Source organism: Podarcis filfolensis (assembly GCF_964270895.1).
Source record: "Podarcis filfolensis genome assembly, chromosome: 4".
NCBI lineage: Eukaryota > Metazoa > Chordata > Lepidosauria > Squamata > Lacertidae > Podarcis > Podarcis filfolensis.
Genome location: NC_139607.1, coordinates 73,486,637 through 73,510,703, shown reverse-complemented (window position 1 = coordinate 73,510,703; position 24,067 = coordinate 73,486,637). Strand labels below are relative to the sequence as shown.

At 41.5% G+C, this 24,067-nt stretch overlaps 1 protein-coding gene and 1 long non-coding RNA gene across 2 annotated transcripts in view; one reads left to right on the top strand and one right to left on the bottom strand.

Moving 5' to 3' along the window:
* Window positions 1-24,067, top strand: part of LSAMP (limbic system associated membrane protein) — a gene marked incomplete at its 5' end in the record, with an annotated part of 239,036 nt that overhangs the window by 70,807 nt on the left and 144,162 nt on the right. The window contains one exon of the mRNA XM_083612064.1: window positions 888-1,013. Within this exon, the coding sequence (XP_083468190.1) occupies window positions 888-1,013 (126 nt within the window). The remainder of the gene's footprint in view (window positions 1-887; window positions 1,014-24,067) is intronic.
* The window catches only part of LOC310760630, a 30,308-nt gene continuing 26,836 nt past the window's right edge, over window positions 20,596-24,067 (bottom strand). Inside the window, exons 2-3 of the long non-coding RNA XR_014547082.1 lie at window positions 22,926-23,388; window positions 20,596-20,749 (exon numbers count right to left, since the gene is read on the bottom strand). This is a non-coding gene — a long non-coding RNA (uncharacterized lncRNA). The remainder of the gene's footprint in view (window positions 20,750-22,925; window positions 23,389-24,067) is intronic.

Here is a 24,067-nt window from a genome sequence, read left to right as displayed (position 1 = left end):
CTCTCCTTTGCAGCTATTTGGTGCTACCTAAGTTTGAAATGGGATGTGGGTGGCACTGTGGGTTAAACCACAGAGCCTAGGACTTGCCGATCAGAAGGTCAGCGGTTCGAATCCCCTCGACAGGGTGAGCTCCCGTTGCTCGGTCCCTGCTCCTGCCAAACTAGCAGTTCGAAAGCACGTCAAAGTGCAAGTAGATAAATAGGTACTGCTCCGGTGGGAAGGTAAACTGTGTTTCCGTGCGCTGCTCTGGTTCGCCATAAGTTGCTTAGTCATGTTGGCTGCATGACCCAGAAGCTGTACACTGGCTCCCTCGGCCAATAAAGCGAGATGAGCACCGCAACCCCAGAGTCTGTCACGATTGGAACTAATGTTCAGGGGTCCCTTTACCCTTTACCTTTACCTAGGTTTGAAATATGGGCTGCTGCCATAACTTGTAATTTGGCCCTAAGGCTGCACTCCCATGCAGATTTATTAGAAAGCAAACTCCACTGAACACAGTCTTGGTTTATCATTAATGAATACATTACATTTTGTTGAAGTATTTCCTGAAGACATCAGTGTCCAAAGCTAAAAAGTGTCAGTCACTTATTCTCTGCCTCTTCCTGTCCCTACTCTGTGGTATTCTGATCACCTGTGTAATGAGTTTTAGTAAATAATAATAAAAAGCAGTGGGCTTACTCCTGAGCACGGACAGCTGGGTTGCACAACAACAATGTATATCAGTGAGAGTAGCACCTGAATATTTTCCTTCAACGTGTTCTTTTTATTAGAATTAGACTCTTAGAAGGAGGGGATTAGGAAGGGCACTCAGTAACCCAACTATAGGGTAGAGCTGCTCTGAATTTGAAAAGCTGAGCTGAAACCAATCAACCTTTTTGTTTCCATAGTTCCACCAAAGATCTCCAACATCTCATCAGATGTCACTGTGAATGAAGGCAGTAACGTGACCCTGGTGTGTATGGCAAATGGGCGCCCCGAACCTGTTATCACTTGGAGACACCTCACCCCTACAGGTAGGTAGCCTTGGTCTATATCTATGTGCTTCTTATTGTTTCCTGTTTTGCACACCAGCAGAGGAAGTTTCAATGTAAAAACAGCCAAGAAAAGGTAAGCTCATTGGATCAACAAAGTGTTGATGGGTTGTTTTTTCTACATCAGACTGTGCCAGTCAACATTGGGACATTCTGCTTGCTGTTAGCAGCTGTTTTCATCTAATAGATGTGGTCTTTGTCATTGCAAATACAATATAGCAATAAGGGAACCTATCACTAGCCGCAGACAAAGTGAAAAGGCCTTGCCCTTCTAATAATGAGTTCAAAGTGAGCCTTTCAAAATCACAAAATTGGCTTCTAGTATGGTGCCAATAGTCATTTCTTACCTGCAGTCTTAAGTCTCTCTATAGACTATTTTTGCAGATAGGTCATAGAAGAAAACAGGTTGGCTCCCCCCACCCCCCGTTTTGTGTTACAAAAGAAGAGATGCTAGTAGGAATTCAATGAGTGAGAAACCAGCCAAGCCCATTGACCATTTAATTGTTCCTTTGATACTTTAATGTTGGTTGTCTTGGAAAGGGCACTGTCATTAGCCTGACCCACAGGGCAATCAGAATAGGGAGGTTGCTTTCTGATTATTTATCCTTTTAGCATTTATCTTAGACAGAAAAAGAACATGCTTATGGCAGTACTAAGAGCTTCTTGACACTGAAGCCTTCCAGACTAAGTGCTGCATCACACATCAATCAGCAACAAAACCAGGTTCATTATCAAATATGCACTCTATGTGAAGGCACAGCCAGTTTCTGACGAATATTTCTGTATGATGCATGTGTTTTCAATCAGCTGTTTTCAGAACGATGCTTAGCAAGACAAAACCTTATGTGCACACCTAAAAATGTAAAGTGTGAAGTGACCCCAAGATGATTCCACAGTGTTTTCATCTATATTACAACACACACACACACACAACCACATATGGCATATTTTAGCCTTATCATAAAATGGCAATGCAGATTCTAACTGTGCCCAGTGAAATTTTCCACAGATGAGGGATAAGGAACCTATGTTCCTCCAGAAGTTGCTGGACAACAACTCCCATCATCCTCAGCTATTGAGCATGGCATGCTGGCTGGGGAGTTGTAGTCCAACAATACTGTATCTGGAAGGCCACAGGTTCCTTGCTGAACCCCAGTACAATTACTTCTGAATTCTCAGGTAAACGATAGTTATAGGTCTGACTCTCCAAAATGTTCTTTTTTTAGGACAGTATGAACCCATTTGTAAATAACTGTCTTTTACATTACAAGGTGTGTTTTTCCGTTGACCTGTACCAGTAATTTCCTTCCATCTTCAAGGAATGTAATTTTCATACATATTTGCATCCTATTAAGCTTTACCAAGAAGATTTACAATTTTTCAAAGAATGTAGCAAGACATGTGCAAATTCAACTTCTGATGGTGACTACTCTAGCTCCCACATGTTATCAATGCTGATGATCCCAGCAGATGTTGGAGAGAATCAATTTCAATTCAGCAATTACCCCAGACAGACTCACAATTCACTCTTTAGGTGCCATTTCCTTTAGAAATGGATTCCGCTCTTATTCAGATTAGAGAAAAACACAAAATGAAACCCATACTGTGTCTTCTGACTTCTGTCTTTTTAAGAATAAGAAATTTGACAATATGAGCCAAGGTGTTAGAGGAGATTAATGCTGTCATAGGAGAAATTTACAGAGCAAGAAATACTGTGAAATTAAACAGCAGGCACGGATCGGAAATTAGGAGGGAAATGGATGGGAATGGAAAAGTTGGAGATTAATTTTAGTTTAGTCACCCTTAAATCGGAGGGGGGATTGTCAAATTGTGAGCCAACCTTACAGTTTATACATAGGACTAAGGTAAACAGGGTTTCTGGGAAAGCCTCTCTGATTTTGCATGGCATGCATGCAGGAAGAAACTGTACCAGTTGTACTTTTGCCTGTCTTGCAACTATTAAAGGGCCCTTTCCACTCTCTAAAAAAAACCACCCCCACCAAAGCAGCAAAGAATGAAGCAAAGATTATTCCCTATAAAACATCTTAGAAAAGCAGCATTTGAAATCAACTAATAAATTTACAGTCCTCATGCAGTTTTTATCCCAGTTTTAATCCCCAACATCTCCATATAAGGCTCAGAGAGACCCTGACTAAAACCCTGAAGAGTCACTGCCAATCCGTGAAGATAGTACTGAACCAGATGGAACAGTGGCTTAACTCAAGATAAGGCAGCTTCGTGCTACTACCCCTACAAATGCTACTAACATTACTACTACCCCTAAGTAATACTAGTGACAGTGTTACATTTCTATCCACCTTTTGTTCAAGATTAAGGCATCATGCATGGTATGTTCTCTCCTTTAAACCCTCACAACAACTGTGTGAAGTAGGTTACACTGAGAGAAAGTGACAGGCTCAAGATCACCCTGTGAATTTCAAGACTGAGTGGCGGTCTGAAACTGGAGTCTCCCCAGCCCTGCTCTGACACTCTAGCCATTCATTACATTACGCTGGCTTTCAGAAGCAGTAGTAGTAGCAGCAGCAGCAAAATGATAATAATCCAAAAGGCCTGGTCCTATCCCATTGAAACAAGCTATATAATAAGCAAGGGAGGGAAATGCTGCCAAGAATAAATGGGGCGGAAGAAGGGAAACAAGCCAACAAAAGAAATGTGAGCAAAGCAAGGCAGAGAGAATGTTTCCTCCACTGAATTCTGAAGTAACCAGCCGTTCCCTTCTGCCATTGCCAGTACTAGGTGCAACTGTGCCAGCTCCTGAGGTATGATTGGAAATGAGTTCTGTTTCCCACCCCCCTTAATTAAGTTATATGCTTGCAATCTGCTAACTTCCAAGACCTAATTTTGCTCCAAAGGGCTGCTCTCCCACAGCATTTTATTTTCTTCCTCCTTGGAATATTAGTCTTGCAACATTCAGACATCTCTTCTAATGTTACCGCGGAAGTCATTCCACATTGCGTACGGATCATTGGTGTGTATTACAGGAGTTAAGTGGATGCTCATTGCTTTGAAAATCTATCCTGGAGCCTTCATCATTTCTAAAGTTTCCTGCAAAGTAACCCTTTTTTCTACTTGGGTATATTTCTGTATACTTCTGTATGACCATCCCTTCTTATCTGCTAAACTCACTTGCCAATATTTAGTTATTCTATGTTAGCAATGACCTTTATAACTGGTCTGTGAATGAAGCATGTGGCTTGTTGCATTGATGTCTAAGGATAATAAAAATAACAGGACTATAGAGAATTCCAGTGAGTTTAAGTCCCAGCACCAAATCAGGATCAAACTCTGAATGTCAGATAGTCAGTCCCTTCACAAAACATTTGACTACTTAAAATAAAACCACAGCTGAGGTGCAGGTGTTCGTCACTTCTTTTTAGAATTATAAAGTACAGTTCAACCCTAGATGATTAGGAGACTCCCAGTGCTTCACTTCTATACTAAATGGTGCTTTTATACTACCATTAATTGGAAGATAGATAGGAGAAAGTAAAGGCATATTTACATTTCTCCCCCCCCCTTCAAAAGTAGGGGGAATTGCTTTCCTCCCTTGTCTTTTCTTTTACCAGATATGCAAAATATACCAGACATTTTTTTCTCTCACATCAGCCACCAGTTCCTCTAAGTCCATAAGCTGCCTGTAGCAAGCTGGCTTCCTCCCTGGTGAGATGGTTAAATTGTCACAGTTGCTGTCGACTGTAGCACAGAAGCCTGGGGTAAAGGGAGAGGAGCTGAGGTATGGGGAAAGAAGCCCTTTAATAATTCAGATGGCAAATATCAATGCAAATCAGCTTTAATTCTGGGAGGTATTCTGGTAATGAAAGCTGAAATGCCATTTCTCAGAGTGACATCAGCCCCTGATTCATTCTTCATGACTGTTCTGCCACTTTTGTACGGTAAACAGATTGGTTTGGGATGAGCAAGCAGAGAAGAAAAACAACCGCACCTACTCAGCACAGTCATTGCCCTCTTCATATTCTGGGATGGTGAGCTTCAAAGCTCGGGTGACCACCTTTTGTAGCACGTTCAGGGATTCCATGTTGGGCACAGTGATTACCAAAGCTAACCAAGCCGTGAATATTTCTATAGCTCAAATGGCAGAACTTTCCTCTGTGGATCAGTCTTGTAATAAGGGTGGGCAGTAGGCAGCACTTGCCAGGGTTCAGGAGCCGACAAGTTTGAGGAAAGACAACTCCACTGCCAGAAATGTAATAAAAAAATACACTGAATGTTGAGAAGATATGGGAGTGAAATTAGAGGCTCCTTTCTAGTGGTTGTTGGGGGTTTGGGCGGGAGGGGAGAAAATTAGATGCTTCTATCTTCAGTTGAACTTCAATTAAAAGGAAAAAAACTGTTTTGCCTGAGGCATTCCTGCATTTCAGGTGTTTATACTAGATGACCATTGGAGTCCCTTCCAGCTGTACATTTCTATGAATCTATGGGTCAAACAAAAAGTTGATCTATCATGACCTTAAATCCGTATGAAATTCTTTTAGTTAGCTGTGGGGGAGGAGAGAATTGGCACCATATCCAATTTCTTACTGTGACAGTCAAATTATGGCTAGAAGGGGTGCTTTGTCAACAGTAGCCTCATTCTTCCTGTGCACATATTCTAGTGTTACCTCTTTCTAAGTGACTGGATATATATTGTGAATATTGTTTAACAGATGGGGTTTCCTCAGCTATTAATTTCCACCTTTATTTTCATTATGCATTTGCATGCTCTGCAACTTATTGACACTTCCATTACAAGTTGCCTGTCTTTTTGTTTTTAAATGGAGTAGTTTCTAAGTTGCTGGGCCAACATGACATGTTCAGCATTTGCCCCAATTAGCTCCCTGTGTGCTTTCTTGAATCACCATTTGTAGCAGAAAGTCAGCTAAGTAGTTCCACTGCCCTGTGACAGTTAGTCTGGGCCGTTCCCATGCTAGTGACCAGACGCTTCTCCTGCATGAGGCAATGGCTTGTGGTGAAAATGCTCATTTGTGCAAAGAAGATTCAAAATACTGTGAGAAAGTGTTCTAAGCAATATATTAAATGTCTAGATAAAGGCCATATCAATATCTACCATGGGAGGCATTCAGGCTCATTAGCATGGGAAGTAATGTGAAAATGTCATACATATGCTATGTATGAACCATAACAGAAATCAGAGCCACTCCATATGTTTACCTACAATAAAATAGTTAGCTGGAAGATTCCATTCCCATCATTTACTTTCCCAATTCCATTCCATGCAATACCAGTAATAGGACAAACGCTGCACCCAACTGTCTGGGACAGGCAATTCAGTGCAAATCAAACCTGTCTAACTGGGCTTATCAAATATATTTGATCCATCTCTTTTTCAACAGTAATAATTCCTTAATCCCATCTAGATAAAATACATATCCACATAGCAATGCTGGTGTGTGTGTGTGTGTGTGTGTGTGTGTGTGTGTACGCTCAATAAACAATGGACTTGATACAACCTCCCCACAAACTTTGTGCAAATAAATTAGGGTGAATGCTCCATAAACAGATTGTTGGGAAGAAAACCTAAACTTTTATTCAGTATTTATTCTTTTTGAGTCCATTGGGTATTACACTGAAGAAACAATAAATTCTCCTCTAATGTGGTAAGAGTTATGGTCCAGTCCAGGCCAAATCTCGTATTTGCAGGTAATGAGTCATCTGTAAAAGCAAAGAGAAATTCAGGGCACCTTCATTGAAAAAGGGTTACTCTAGTTATCTAGTTTGAGTTTAGCACAGCATTTGAGGCTGTGAGTGTTCAGAACTCAATATGACACTTCGATTAGGCAATTCAATTCACTGGGACAAAAGTAGCTTGAGGGGGCTTGTCTCTTTTTCTTTTTTGCTCTTGCAGAGGGGAAAAAATCATCTCTTCGACTTTACATTGCATTCAGAGAAAACTAAAAGTTATGCTTTCCCATATACTGGACTCCCCCACAAGGCTTAGTATTAACCTGAGATGTCCCCGGGCAATGCAAAGGTCCAGCATAGACTACAGAGTTGAAAGAATCCATTTCGACTTTGTCCAGCTGTTTCAAGTGGCGCTGCTTATCCCTACCTCTTCCTAGTAATTTGATGTAGTTAATTTGCTTCCGCATACTTGATGGCGATGCCATTGCTCAAAGTCCTCTCTTCACAAGCTTTTTAATCGTGGTTGGTAACGAGTTGCCTCTGACAAAGTCGTCTCAACTCATAGAGCTGTTTTTGGGACCAGATGAAACTGTTAAGTATACCTGAGCCTTAAAAGCTGCCACTGTAATCTGGTGTGCAGTTTTGTAGATATGATACTAATATCCAGTGTGGTGTAGTGGTTAAGAGCGGTAGTCTCGTAATCTGGTGAACTGGGTTCGCGTCTCTGCTCCTCCACATACAGCTGCTGGGTGACCTTGGGCTAGTCATACTTCTTTGAAGTCTCTCAGCCTCACTCACCTCACAGAGTGTTTGTTGTGGGGGAGGAAGGGAAAGGAGAATGTTAGCCGCTTTGAGACTCCTTAGGGTAGTGATAAAGTGGGATATCAAATCCAAACTCTTCTTCATCCCATATTCTGAAAGTACTCCGTCAGTCAACCTTCAAATCATCAGGCAGGGTCTATATGCCCTGTTGGGTAACACACATTTCAGTATGGTTTGCTGAGCTACAGCATGAGGGATTTTACCAGCAGGCATCGATAAGGAGCATACATAGGTTTTATTTTTTGTTGCATTGGGTTAGATGCACTTGTATGGTGTGCATTTATAGAAGGCAACAGAGGGCATTTCCTATATCTTTTGCTTGATGATACAGTTATATTTGATACCATATTTAAAGATTTTGGAATTTTTAGGCTCTCAGTAAGTGTGGATATTATGGTTTTATATTGATGGTCTTTATCATAGTGGCCAGTGCTTTTCAGATTACATTGATTGTCATGTTTTTTGAATTGTTTTTACAAACATTCCCTTGGTAAGGGTATGCATTTGACACCTGGTAGGGAGAGCGGTCTGTGTCAGGGTTGAACCAGAGATCCTATTTGTGCAGAGCATTTGTTCCTAACTAAGTTATGGGTTGTTTAAACCCACTGGTTTCAGTATTGTTTAATAGGACTTAAGACTACAACGCAGCTGTGTTGTTGTTTTTCTTCTCCTTTTGAGACACTGAATATGCTTGCAAACAGTGTTCACCCTTTCCCATCACTAAAGACTATAAAATCCCTGGCGATACAGGTCACGTGTATCATATTAATTCAGCTTGATGACTGATAGTCCATAGGCAACTCCATATATAGCTGATACATTGTTAAATGAGTCACACAACATTTAATGAGAACCCTTGTGAAAATCCGCTTCCATTAAAAAAATACTAATTAAAAACAAGTTTCTGACCCTTGTGGCTAGACATATGGATTTAAAAAATGCAGGGTGCACATGCAAAAGGCTTCATTATTGGGGTATGGGGCAAAATTAATACACATTATATAGAAATTTACTACTTCCTCGTGTTTTTTTTAACAACAAAGCATGGAGTTTGTGCACTTTTTCAAAAACAAATAAAAATTTCTTAGATAAATGCATAATTTATTTTGAGATGAGATGAATTCATGAAGTAAATTTAAAAGCTTCCATAAATAAGAAAACAGAAGAAAAGAAATGGAGCAAAACATTTAATTACTGCCCTGTCAATGTCTGTTTTTAAAAGCAAATTTCCTATCTTAATTATAATTGCATTCACATAATTGGGATGAGAGATATCCTTAAAGTTTTTTAAAAGGGTGCAGCCCTCATGCATTCATCACCACTTCTAAATGGTTCCTGAAGATGACCCCACCCCCACCCCATCACAGGGGGGATACTATGTAGCATCTGTGATGGGATTGTACTGTCCATGATTATGTATTTTCATTCTAAAGGTTTTTGTATAATTTTAAAGAGAGAAAACAAGCCAAGCTAGTGTCCTCAAAACCTCTCTTTACAGTGAAAAAACTTTAGCACGAATAATGAAAATTTGGTTAGCAAGTGCTCAGTCTTCTCCGATAGCCATTTTCACTGTAGTTCAAATCTGTGCTGTCGGAAGGTCAGGGCCGCTTGCACAGGCAATTACTCTGGTCTCCTCCTGGTTTTCTTCCTAGCTGCTCTGAATCCTTTCACTTCTGCTCCTGCTGTGCTGGTTGGTTTCTCCAGAACCATGCGATTAGAGACAAAAAGCTCTCTCTAGCAATGGATATCTGCCCAGGAAGACATCATTCATTCACCCGAATTGTGGGACTAGCTAACCTTCATGCATGGTACAAAAATACTGGCACTAGATTCTCCAGCAGGGACTTTGAATTGCACAGTAAGAACAGCCTTTTGCAAACTGAGGGACTAGGGACCTTTGAGAACGTGCAACGTGTGACTACTAAATAGGCATAGGGGGAGGCAAGAAGCCTGGTTCCTTACTTACACATGTTTAATAATAATAATAATAATAATAATAATAATAATAATAATAATAATAATAATTTATTATTTATATCCTGCCCATCTGGCTGAGTTTCCCCAGCTACTCTGGGCAGCTCCCAATCGAGTGTTGAAAACAATACAGCATTAAATATTAAAAACGTCCCTAAACAGGGCTGCCTTCAGATGTCTTTTAAAGATAAGATAGCTGCTTATTTCCTTGACATCTGATGGGAGGGTGTTCCACATGGCGGGCGCCACTACCGAGAAGGCCCTCTGCCTGGTTCCCTGTAACCTCACTTCTCGCAATGAGGGAACCGCCAGAAGGCCCTCGGCACTGGACCTCAGTGTCGAGGCTGAACTATGGGGGTGGAGATGCTCCTTCAGGTATACAGTACCGAGGCCATTTAGGGCTTTAAAGGTCAGCACCAACACTTTGAATTGTGCTCGGAAACATACTGGGAGCCAATGCAGATCTCACAGGACCGGTGTTATGTGGTCCTGGTGGCCACTCCCAGTCACCAGTCTAGCTGCAACATTCCAGATTAATTGCAGTTTCCGGGTCACATTCAAAGGAAGCCCCACGTAGAGCGCATTGCAGTAGTCCAAGTGGGAGATAACTAGAGCATGCACCACTCTGGTGAGACAGTCCGCGGGCAGGTAGGGTCTCAGCCTGCATACCAGGTGTACTGGTCTGTACAAATGCATGTACAGATTATGCACATGTAGGCTCATCTGTCTATTTGGGCACCCTGCTTTATTTTAGAGACTCCATGCATGCACATTGCATGTGTATTGGTTTTGTGCAAACAGAACACTGAATCTTTGTAGGTTGAGCATGGAGACAGCCTCTCCAATTCTACTTACCAAATGTACATATTCATCAACATACACACACAGAGGCTGCGTAAACACATACTCATTTGTAGTTCAAAAAAATAGTTTTCTCAACCTGGAATCGTTCATTCATGTCTTCAACATATTGCTTTCAATAAAGATTGATTGCAGAACCTGTTGTCCACAAGGGTGGGTGTGGTTAGTTGTTATGCATTTGAAAACCCTCCCCATGTTTAAGTTACTCCCTTCCTGCACATGCCCCAGGTGAAGGAAGAAGGAAGTGGTGATTGTGCGCTTGGTGTATGCCCACCCACAACTGGGCAGGTGTGCATACAGCTCCCATTGCTGGTGCCACCTATGTCTGTTTTCTGATGGACACATTGCAGGGTACTGCATAATAAATCTGCAATGAGCTTGTATTTTCAGAATGAAACTAGTTTCTCAGTAAGTGCTTTTCGGGGGTAAAAAAAAGAGCAATAAATCTAGATTGTGTGTGGACTATGTAGAAAAAGCAAGCACTCAGTCTCCATTGATTCTATTATAAAAAGTGTGCATGCCAGCCACAAAGGAGTCGTAGCATGTACTGAGATGACATCCTCTTCTGCCTGCCAACCAAAGCAATTATAAAGGCATATAAAATACCCACTTCTTCAGCAGTGTTTTGTATGTTTAGGGTAACAGATCCTATGCTAGTACCCTCTCTTATGGCCCAGATTTTTTTACAACCAATATAAAACACATTCATATATGCTATATAAAGAAGTAGGGGGCAAATTAAGAAAGGAAAATGTGTCCTCTGTATTTAACTGCTCCAATTTAAGCATAATTCAACGGGCTTCCCATAAAAATGAAATGGAGAGACTTCGTTCCCTCCCATATCCGTAACGTGTATCGTCTTCTGCTTGAACCTTGCAGGCTTTCTTTTCTCAGCAGGTAGGGGAAGATGAGTTGTTATAATAAGAAGGAAAAGTTTAGGATAGCGGCCTCAGGCATGCTTTCTTAAAAAGAGGGTTTTTTTAATTATTTCATCTCATTTTTAGTTCATTTTCCCCCTCCTGAGTCTCTGATTCATTTTCCCTGTATCAAAGCAGGGACTACCTGTAGTTCTTTTTAGGGGCCCCCCTCCCACACCCTTCCCAGGCACCAGAAAAGGCACTTTCAACCTTGCCCTGGCAAACACCCCTATGCATGCCTTCCTGACAGTACCCAGGAAGTCCTTGAACGCTTCTGTATGCTTCTCCATTGCAAGTTCTCCCCATTACCATGAGCAGCAGCACCCTGAGTCGAAAAGCGACTCAACATTTGCCTGCTAGGTTCAATGTTGGCTAGAAAACATGCTGGCAGGAAAGGGGTTTTTTTTGGTTGAAACACATACAGGATTCAGAAATAATTGAGCTGGACTCTGAAGTCTCTGAGGTGCAGAAGGAGAGGAAAGACAGAAAGATTAATTCCCTTCCTATTGGAGAACTAAGGCAGTGTTCTGATTTATGACTCACAGGCTTCCCAATCCCTCTCTAAACTGTGCTCTTAAATATGCCCTCATTTCGGGATGCTACAGTCTGTTATATGAAACTAATGAGAAATAGAACTTTATTTGTCACATAGGGCAGCTCGCAGGAGCCCAGAGAGATGAACTGCGCTTTTGTTTCTGTTACTGAGACCTTGATCAGAAAATCGCTTCATGCCTGTTCGATTTCAGGCTCATTCGCACAACCTTTTTTTACACGGGGCAAAGTCCGTATGAGTTAGCTATTTCAGCACGTCTGGCTTATTGAATGATTCTGCAAGACTGTTTGGTATAAGGAATAAAACTGCAGACCCCAGATATGCCAATAAACAATTCTGGAGGCCATTACCATAAAGCATAACATCAACAAATGATGCATTTACAGAAATGGGTCTGGGGTTATGAGGCATATAAATCAGATATATTAGATCACAATCCGGCCCTTGTTGTGGCACATGCTGGGGACAGGCAATGGTTCAGACAGAAGGCACTTGCAGAGCAAGATAGTATTAGATGGCCCAAGCAACTAACCCAAGTAGCATGTTCAGAGGAAATGGGATGTTTTCCATTAATTAATGGGAAATGACAGCAGAGAGATGGAGGAAAACAGAGAAAGCGATGTAGTTCTTTGAGTGATAGTGCTAGCATCCAATCAGGGAATTTACCAGACTCACATTTTTACTTCCAACTGCAGTGGTTTGGATGGGGACATAGAAAGAATATATCAGAATCACTTTCAAGTTTCTCTGCTCCTTGAAAATGTGTCTGTATGGCAGCAGCAGCACCCAAAGAGGGTTCACATCAATGTTTGGCCATCTCTGTCCCACCAGTGCTAGATGCTCCTGTTTCTATCAGCTTCCACCAGAGCCTCAAGAAATTCACTTATTCTGCCTCTTCTAGATGCTAGAAGTGAAATGCACCTTCTGTGGCTCTGTCCTATGCAGTTCCTCTTGCACAAGGGTGGAGAACATATGACCCTCCAGATATTTGATGGACCACAATTCCCTGGCCATTGGCCATGCTGCCTGGGGTGGATGGGAGTTGGAGTCCAACACTGGCTGGGTGGTCACTGGTTCCCCACACTTGCTCTAGCTCTGTCCACCTGGTACAGGGAGGGCATCAACCTCCTGCTGAAGCATATTGAATGATCTCTGCTGTTGCACTTCCAACAAGGGGGTGGGACTGATGGTCTCAATCCCTCCCCTCTCCATGCATTCAGTGAACACCATTTTGTTGTGTGGACATGCCTTATGTTAAAAGCCTAGTTCTCACTGACATTTAAATCTGTGTGTGGCTTGTACCACTTCAGGCTCTGCATTAAAAAACCCTCTCTATTCATATAGAAAACTGGATGTCAAGGATAAGAGTTATAGTCTATGTGGAAGGATTTTAATTTTTTTGCATGTGCAGAATAATTTAATCATGTGAAGCCCCTTCTCTAATCTCAAACCCAGAGACAGATTTGCCACCTCAGAGGATTAAAGGCCAGGAACACGGGAGCTGGAAAAAGTTCATTTTGGCCACAGCACTCATAGGGAGCAGTACACTTAAGAGCTGTTGTTAATACAGGTAATGGGGACCTTGGAAAGGCTAATCTATTGATCTAGAGTGATTTCAATTATTCTGCTATTGAGCAGATTCATGGGAGAGTAGTCAGGAAAGGCAAAAGGGTCCTGGAGGCAAGACTCTCACCTCTTCTGTATTTGTTTTTCTGGGCGTTTGACAAAAATCAATTCCTTGTCCTGAGTTTTCTGCCTGGGACACAAGCCAAGGAAAGGCAGGCAAGCTAGAAGTTCAGACAAGAAGGAAGAAAAGCAAACAGATGCATTGGATGATAAGAAAGCTTTGTGTTCAGCACATCACAGTATGTGCCTTGTGCTTATCCCTTATCAAATACTTATGGAGGTCCAGAGCATTGCTGTTGTCTGCCGATGTAAATGCAGACCAGTGCATGGGATTTTCTTTTCTTTTCCTTCTTTTTTAAAGATGAGGGCATTTTTGGCTTGGATAGTGTTCCTTCCAATCCAACTAGAGAGTCTAAACAGGAGGAATAGTCCTAACTCAAGCCAAAGGCATCTACCCAGAGATAAATGAGATGTAAGATGGATAAAGCAGATGGACATGTCATTTCAAGCCGGTGGGTCAATGCTGGGAAATCCATCTGTAGCAGATGAAGAAAAAAGGTGACTGATGGAGCAGCAAGGATAGGAATAAAGTTCAAAGTGCAAAGAAGATAGTTATTAGGGGTAGAGAGATCAGCCTAATTATGTCCCATTTCATTTTCATTGGCATTCAGTCTACCATCTGCTCCATCCTGTTTTGCATGGACTTTTTAAAAGAATATATGAAATTAGCCATATTGATTTGCATGCTGTCATAGGGAGGGTTTTGTTGTTGTTTTGTTGGGCTGCGTACGTAGTAAAGGGGAGCCACACTGGGGTGAAAGCATCCTCTTTTGTTTGTCCCCATGCTAATTTTGATTTGTTGGTTAGCTATTCTAGTTGGGAATGTTTCCTATACAGTTTGGTACCAGTGGTCTATGTTCACTCCTGACAGGTCCCTCCAGTGTCTAGTTATGATGCTCCTAGCTGCTTAGATCAGGTGGCTTATGGGTTCTTTGTAGTGTGAATGTGCATTGTTGGCTTGTAAAATATATAATAGGACCAGTTCTGGAGTTGCTTCTAACCCCTCCCTCTCTCACACACAAATAAAACTCACTGCCATCAACCAAATGCAACCAACCATGCCCTGGTCTCCCCAATCTCTCTCAGTGCCAATGAAAACTAATAAAATTATAGATGAGGAACCTATCTATGCAACGCTGACACAAAAGCCCCTCACATACACTATGTAAAAGAATGGAAGTTTACTATCCCCCTTCTTTCTCCCCCGCTCTCTCTCCCCACCTTTCTTCTCCCCCAACCTCATACTGCCTACAACAGTAGTGTCTCACGTCGCATGTAACTGATCTTTAGAAAGAACTCTGTGAATTGAAAACTTATGTTGCTGAAGAAAACCTTTAATAAAAAGAATTTTTAAAAAAGAAATTACAAAGCATATATGAAAAAATGTAAGCATTATTTGTATTCATGTGTATATACACTTCCCCAAAATAGATATTTTCCAATGCTTTTCAGTGTGCTTTCCCATAAAATATGTATTTTGTACACATTTAAACCATAAAATCCATATTTCCATGCATCAAAACTGCATTACAAAATGAAATCCAATTGGGAGTTCCAGTATCTTAAGGGCACCAAACAAATTCCTTCTTCATCTCTAACTCTAAGCAAAGGAAAGGTCAATGAAGGAGCACAAGAGGTCTTTTGACAACCAGGAGATAAGACTGCATTCATACTGCTTATCCACAGCAATCAGGAAAAAGAAGACCACAGGCCTTTTGTATAGACCAGAGTATAGACCAAAGAGTATAGACCTTTTGTCTATAGCCAAGATAGCTAAGGAATCCACCCTAGCACTCAGCTTTCACATGCTGTTGGGGAAGCAACTCTAAGGCCAAATCTAGGAGCATACAATCAACAGATCAGAATCTTTGACACAGCCTTCTGTTGCCCACACAACAACCAGGATGCCTAACACAAACTATGTGAACTAGACAGGACATGCAGTAGTGGTGAGGAATCTGAAATGGAAAAAATATGCATGGCATGGAGAAAATGGATGGAGATTTTTTTCTTCCTCATAATCTGAGGACATCCAATGAAGCTGAATGTTGGAAGATTCAGGACAGATAAAAGTAAGTACCGTATTGTTCCGTGTATAACATGCCCCCATATATAAGACGACCCCTATTTTTTGGACCACAAAAAAAAATGGGGGGGGGGGAATTGCACAAATTTGTTGAACTTTTTTTTGGAGGGGGGGAGATTTCCCAGAGTTGTTGAGCAAATCACACGCAGCAGGCCTTGCTGAAGCAACCAATCACACATCCAATCTCCTACTGCCTGCTGTCACTAATCATGTATAAGGCAATCCACAATTTAGGACTATTATTTCTAAGGAAATAATATCGTCTTATACACGATATTTCATAGTTATGTATGGCTCAACAGACTTTCAAAGAGGTTTTGATAAATTCATGGAGGAGAAGGCTATCAAAGTCTACCAGCCATGATGGCTATAATCTGCCTCCACCATTGGAGGCAGTAATGCTTCTGAATATCAGTTGCTGGAAACCACAGGAGAGGAGAGCGATGTTGTGCTTGAATCCTGCTTGCAGGTTTCCCATGGGCACCTGTGAAAACAGGATGCTGGATGGGCTATTAGCCTGATCCAGAAAGTCTCTTCTTATGCTCATACTTTTGCAATAGCTTAAATTATTGCACGCCACCCCAGTTTCTGAGTGAGATTCCAGGCCTTGCAGGCGCTTACCCAGGGTTCATGTTTCCTTTTGGGAATGAGGCACATTCCCAAATATGGATATGTGGTTTATTTACATATAGATACAACCAGAGCCTACAAAGGACGGATTCACAGCATTGACACCCCTAAAAGGTCTTGTTTCTGTCATAGCCGCAGCCTTGGATTCAAACTGATCTCAGACATTGCACTCAAATGCTCCTCTGACTCTCTCTCTCCAGCTTGCTGCTTTACTTCTAGGTCACATCACAACTCTAAACTCTGGTTTTCTCCTTCTCTCTGTCTGTGAATTGCCCACCCATTAGCCATATCCCACAGAGCACCTTCCTTTGTTCTCCTTACACCTCACCAGGAGGTTAGTCTGACTATTCCAAAAATTAGAAGCCTTGATTATATTCTGACACTTGCTGGATCCAGGGATTAGAGGAGTCTGGCACACAACTTAACACCCCAAATTCATAACAATACAAACAACTGGTTTTAATCTCCATGGGCCTCTATTCCCCCAAGACAGAGTTGTAGGAAGCAGATTCTAATAGCTATGAATTTTCTGGTATTCTGAGAAAATAAAATTGCAGCATGGATATATAGTTTGAAGTACGTTTTGTGATATAATTATAACCTTCTGGTAGAATAACCACAGCAGTGATGTAGTCGTTTAAAAGTTGCTTCACACTGAAGACTGCCTTCCTATTACTGTCTTAGTTTTTTTAAGTGTGGCAATCATATTGAGAGAGAGAAATATCCCACATCTTTTAGCCTTAAACAAAGTATTATCTATTAAAAAGAGCTACAAAATCAGTTTTTGACCTATCCTATGTTTGGATATGGGTATTGCTTGGATGAAAACTGGAACACAAGTTTCAATATTTACTGATGCTCTCAAATGCCGTTGCAATGAACAGGGTTGGTTGGTCCTACCATTAGCTGGAGTGAAGGCATTGCCTGAGGCAACAGATTTTGGATCCTGGGTGCACATTACTTAAAACATGGCTAAGTAATTCTTTTTCACAATTGAGATCCAAGCTGGCTTGGGGGGAAAGGCATCAAAATGCAGTAGTGTATTTCATAAGAAACAACAGGATAGATGTGGATTGTGGCTCTTGTCATGTGTACTATAATTCCAAAGCTAGTGGTGGGAGGGCACCAGATGTAGAGTAAACAGGAGTGTGTGCGCAGCCTGGGTGCCATGAAAGGCAGAAAATTGTTTGCTGTTTTAATTTATTTTTTATTGTATTTTCAATGCCAGGGAGGGGAAGAGACGCTTGTGGAATTTTCTGCTTCGGGAGCCGAAACAACTTGGCCGGCCTTAGGTTCTGTACACCTTCACTTGAAGCAGCTGCAATTTGCTGCTCTGCCTCAGGCAGGAAAAAAGTATTGGGCTGACTCATTCTACATCTGCTCTGGGACTTGAGCAATTTTAAGAGGACAGTAGACAAGTCACAGATACAGAGAGGAGGTATCTGAACCAAACCGGAAGATCCAAACAGCCTGGGTACAAGACAAATGTAATTAAGGGAAGGAGAGGGGAAATAGTGAGCAGCTATCATCAAGGGAGCTTCTTAATTATCTGTCATAGGAATTATTTCCCCAAGGGTCAGGGAAGTGAAGAATACAAACAAAAGAGTGTTCTTTTAGGATGTGGCTAGGGAATTGGTATTTAATAGAGCCAAACAAATGTATGCAGCATCAAATTCTGAACTTGATGTTATATAAGGGTGAAGTGTGATAATGAATACCTTTGGCAGCCTGATGTTTTGAATTACAGTCCCAGCTTACACAACTATGCTGGCTGGGAGTTATAGTTCAAAACAGCTGGAAAACATCAGGTTGGCAAAGGCTGTCTTATCCTGTATGTTGCTAGTAGCATTCCTTTTGTATGGTTCTTTCAGGGTTGGGGGAGAAAATTCAATTCAGTTCACATTTAATGGTGAACCCAACCTAATTCGCACTTTCTGAAACAATGGGCAAACCAAAGCTCAACCATGCTTCAAAATGTGTGCTTCTCCAAATGCCATTATCCAACCAAGTAATATGTACAAAGATGTATATGCTAGGTTAAAGTGCACATAGAAAATTATACATTCATATATAATTTGCCATACAAAACTGTATTATATTAGGGAAAATTGATTTGCAAAAATGTGTTCATAGGACAAAATGGAATACAAAAATGTGTGTATTTGAAGAAATTTGCACTAAAATGCTGATGATTTCCATGAGGGCTTTAAAAAAAAATACCACAAGCTGATTTGAAAATGTGAAGAACTGAATTTAAGATTGGACAAAAATGAGAAACTGATGGAAACTGAAATTGACAGATTTACCCATCTCTATGTTCTTTGAGAGACACTCATGGCTCATGAATCAGTTCAGATATCATGCTTTGGTTATTTGTGGTTAACTGTTACTTGGTATGCACTTGGTGGTATTGAAGCATAAGAAGACACCAAGTGATCTATTTGATCACATTGTGAGCCAGCATTCTGATTCCAACCACATCCCAGGATGGATTGCATCCCAGGATGGATTGAGAACCAGGACTATTGTAGTCCTCTACAAAGCTCTCCACTTTCACATCTGAATGTGCCATTTTCTATAGGCTCTTTTCTCCGCATTAGGTTCTCTGTTATAAGGGCAGATAGGAAAGCACTAGTGGAAATGGCAGAGATTAAGCTAAGAAGCCTTGTGTTTGAATGCTACCACAGCCATGATCTCACTTGGTTCCCTTTGGAAGTACTAAAGCCCTATTCACTTGTTACCCCCTCCTACTGCATGCATGTAGTGAATGCGTAACAGAGAATAAAAACATTCATGGAGGAAAATCAATGGAAACAAATCCTGATTGGGTGCTGATCTTTCTTTCACTCACTCTCTCTCACACACAGACAAACACATGCATACACACGCCAAGGCCAGGTTAATGATTTCCTTGGAGACTTCTGGGATCAATGAATGGAGTTTGTTTTAAAGGAATGAGCTTTGTGCTGGAGGTTTTGCAACTTGTACTAATGAGAGGCTGTCTATCAAACTTAAGTGGCATCAAGTGACTCAGAACAAGAGCTCTTGGGCGTTAAATGGTTCCTACCAAATACCAAAGCCATTATCGTGATTGGCTGTTATGGCCCTCTAAACAGCAAAAGTGATTAAATTGGTCGTTATGAAACCCTGAAGATGCATAATTATGAAAAATACAGCTTGAGTGCAAGCGTATTTTCATCTCTAGGCTGCTTTCTATCTCAAAGAGGAAGAGATACCAGAATGTTTTATATGCAGAAGTTGTATTATTCAGAGGTTCAAGGACCAGAAAAGCCCCTCGAGCAGCACAGAAGGTTTACCAAGAGGAAGAGAATTCATACATTGAGTGTGCAGTCACAACCACAGTTCATCTACGGCCAGTGATTTCATTATCATACATGTGGTCCCCAGGCGGTTACCCATCCAGTCACTGTCCAAACACAGACCAGTGTCTGATTTCGGATGGTGTGGGTGGTTGCCCTGCACAGGACACCGAGTCAAGGGGGCTAACAACAACAACAACAACAACAACAACAACAACAACTAGTACCTACTGAGAAGATCCATAAAAAGCAACTGAATCAAAAGGACTTATTTTGAAAATAAGAAATATGGGGGAAGCAAAATTTGTCCTTTCTAAGAGTGCCATATTACCAAAGTCTGTCCCTGCACAGACCACCTTAGCTTCAGCATATCATGGGAAGCTGAAATTACATTTATATCCTGCCTTTCCTGAGGGAGAGTTTCTACCCAGGTTGCTGCATTATGTAAATAACAATGAAGTCATCACAAGGTTGCTGTTCTCCCATGTGACTTGATAAAGCTACACTGGGAACAGGTAAGGTGCAGGGTGCATGTTCCAGAAATAAATACAAACATACATAGATACATAAATTCTGCTGTGATGCACTACCACATAGCCTACTGCCATGTACTGCAATATAGCTTGACCACAGTGATTCACACGTTGGCAACCTCACCATTTGACTACTGTAATGTGTCCTGAAAGCTGCATCTTGTGCAAAATGTAGAGGTTAGGTTGCTGGAGCAGTCAACCGTGATCATGCATGACCATTGCTGAAAGAGCATCACCAGATGCCAATTTACTACCAGACCAAGTTTAAAGTTTTCTGGTTGACTTGCAAAGTTCTAAACAACTTGGGACCTCATTACCTGAAGAAACACCTTTGCCTATATAGAGCTGCCTAGCTGTCAAGATCTTTGAAGAAGGCCTTTCTGGTTGTCCAAAGCCTGCTGAAGTACATTTGATGGCAGGAGGAAAACTTTTTCTGTTGCAGTACCTAGCCTTTGGAATCATATTCCCTGTGAAATAAAGCAGGCACCAATTCTACTGAGCATTTATTCAGCAAGTTTTTGTGGCTCCTGCTACCAAGACTTGACAGGCAGCTTGCCTACTGTAGTTATAGTAGTATTGCAGTATATTTATCCAATGTGATGTGTTCTTACTCATCGTGTTTGCATGCGGGCTTTTTCTTAAGCTGTGTTTTGTTGTGGTAGGCCACCTTGAGATCTATGGAAAGGGTAATATAAAAATATTTTTTAATAAATAAATCTCTTCTAACAGGAAGAAAACAGACCAGGCCCCTGTTAACTTTCATGTCTGAGTGTCCCATAAATAAGTCCTCCTCCAGGCTCAGCCCATGAAATGCAGTTCTCCCAAGACTGAACACTGAGACTTAATGTGATTTTTGTTGTAGGTCAAATTGTCCCTGGAAGGGTTTTTCCCTATGTGACAAAGAAGAGAAAAAGGTGTTGGTGGATAACAAAGGATCCATGTCTATAGGATGACTAGAGAGATTGAGATCCTGTGCAAACTTTTAGTGGAGGGTTTTTCTCTGTTAGATATGCTAATGGCTGTTGTTGCTGTTGCCATCATGGTCATGAATTATTATTCATAAGCATATATTAAGTATCAAACACTTTTCAAAGCAATTTACATTCATACAATAAAAACAGTTAAAAACAGTGTTTAAAACTGTAAAAAAAAAACCCACCTCCAATTAAAGATAAGAACAAATAACACCCCAGGCAAAGAGGTACCCCCCTCTGCCCATCCAGCTGAGAAGTTTATGAAAACGAGAACACCTTCACTTTCCCCCCTGGGAAATGCAAATAGTAGGCACCTGTTGTACCTCTATTCCTATTCCATGAAATAACTCCTGTTAATTAGTTGACCAGCATTTGTGGTGCTTTAAAGGGAGTGCTGTGCTGCAACTGGATTGTAGAAGAACTAAATTCTGGATGTGCTTTTGGGTGATTTAAGTTATGAATCAAGTCATGAAAAGGCACCTGTGTGCCCACAAATCTCACACAAATGTGCAAAGCTGATGGGAGACACTCCTACTGGAGCTAGCAGGTGTGCATGCAAGGTTCCATGCCGTGGCTGTCCTTAACATCTAGCCTTTCACAGACAAAATTACAATAACTATAGCCAAGGCACTTGGAGGGATACACAAAAGACCATCATAGGTGAGCACCTCAGTAACAATGCCTGCTAGATGTCTTATTTTTGCACATTCACAGACTTAACATTCTAAAAATACATAAATGATGGGCCCTATTCCTGGTGCAGTGAGAGATTTTACTTACTTGGGCTCCATGATCACTGCAGATGGTGACAGCAGTCACGAAATTAAAAGACGCCTGCTCCTTGGGAGAAAGGCGATGGCAAACCTAGACAGCATCTTAATAAGCAGAGCCATCACCTTGCCAACAAAGGTCCGTATAGTTAAAGCCATGGTTTTCTCAGTAGTGATGTATGGAAGTGAGAGCTGGACCATAATGAAGGCTGATCGCCGAAGAATTGATGCTTTTGAATTATGGTGCTGGAGGAGACTCTTGAGAGTCCCATGGACTGCAAGAAGATCAAACCTATCCATTCTTAAGGAAATCAGCCCTGAATACTCACTGGAAGGACAGATCGTGAAGCTGAGGCTCCAATACTTTGGCTACCTCATGAGAAGAGAAGACTCCCTGGAGAAGACCCTGATTTTGGGAAAGATGGAGGGCACAAGGAGAAGGGGACGACAGAGGACGAGATGCTTGGACAGTGTTCACAAAGCTACAAACATGAGTATGACCAAACTGCGGGAGGCAGTGGAAGACAGGAGTGCCTGGCATGCTCTGGTCAATGGGGTCACGAAGAGTCAGACACGACTAAACAGCTAAACAACAACAATTCCTGGCGCATCTACAATCAAATATTTAGAATGGGGTATAATGACAGCTACTCTGTGAAATCCAGTAACCACCAACTGTTGGATACCACGTAGAGGAGGGTTGGTGGAGAGTTGGTGCTATCACACAGCCCAAATCCACTACTGACATATATACATTAGTGTATGACGTTATTAAGGGGCAGAGAAAATAATGTGAGGCTCAAGGCAGAGAACAATTATAGGGAAACTCAAAAATACACTAACCTAGAAGTATTCTGGCTGCCGATGGCATCAACCATGAAGCCTGATGTAATTGTTGGGGTAATCTGGGGAAACGGGAAATTAAATACTGATGCACTGATGTACTGGCTTCCCACATTTTTGTAGTGCCAACAGACAGTGCAAGGAAGACCAAATATCCCAGAGTCACTTGCAATATTTAGGCACATAGCTAGGGCCTGAACTGATACAGTACAGACAGTGATACCATTAATTGGAGCCTACTTGCCAGAATCAGAACACACATACTCTTTCTCGTTGACAGCGTTTCTGCCTCCCCCTACTCATCTGGAATTGCACATTGATCCCTTTTTGTACTTAAAGCAAGAGCTTCTATTTCCATTTCAAAGAGACGTGTCTTTTCCTGGAAACCAGTGCTAGACTAGTAAAGAAACCCCACTGACATCCACCTGTACACCCATTTGGAAGTTGTGACATCATCATTCCTTATGTTTTCAGATGTTTTCACATTTTGAACTATCATTCCACTTGTGTCTAAAATTGTTCTCTTGGTATCCATGCTGGAAGCTGCCATTCTGCTGCCTCCTGTGTTCAGGATTCCTCTCATTCTGATGTGATTCTTCTGTGAGTTCATTAATTGAAAGGAAATTTCTGCCAGACCAAAGGTGTCAGGAAGCTGAGGGAGACGTGTTCCTCTAAAGTTAGGCTTGATCTGCAGCATCTGCAGCGCTGAGAATCTCCCACACTGTGCCTGTGAGGAATTTAACAAGGGTGCCATCAATTTATATCCTTTCAGCACAGCCAAAAATGTCCTTACCCTGGTCTAGGCTGCAGTGAGATGTCAATGCCCCTTCCCCGACTACTGAGCCACTGCCATTTTTTTAATTCTCATATTTTGACCATTTTTTCCCACCCAGGAGTGGTTAATAACAACAATAACCTCAACTGCAAATGATAGGCTGAGACAGTGAGAGGCGATAATGAGGAACTGGACGTGTGAGGTAAAGACAGGAGAATTAAGTGGCAGCCAGCTAAGCAGCAAAGGGGGGATGTGATTATTTTATTTTTTTAAAGCAGCATCAGTGAAATAGACAGGGAATGACAAGACTGAGTCACATAAAAATAGAATGACAGGAAGAGATAAGTGAGGGAAAAGAGAAAGGCAGAAAACACAATATAGATCCAGCCATTAACTAGAGCATCATAAAGAAAGCAGAGAGCAAAATGCAGAGGAAAATAAAGGGCACAGGGTGGGGAGAGAAACAGATGATGGGGGAGGAAAAAGAAAGGACTGTCTGAGGAAGAATGAGATATGGATCAGCACAAAAGGGGAAGGGGAGAGAAAACTGATTTTCATTTTTCTTTAGCCTACATCAGTGAAAATCAAAATCTATGGACTCTACCAAGTTGCTACAACCTTCTCTGTTGCT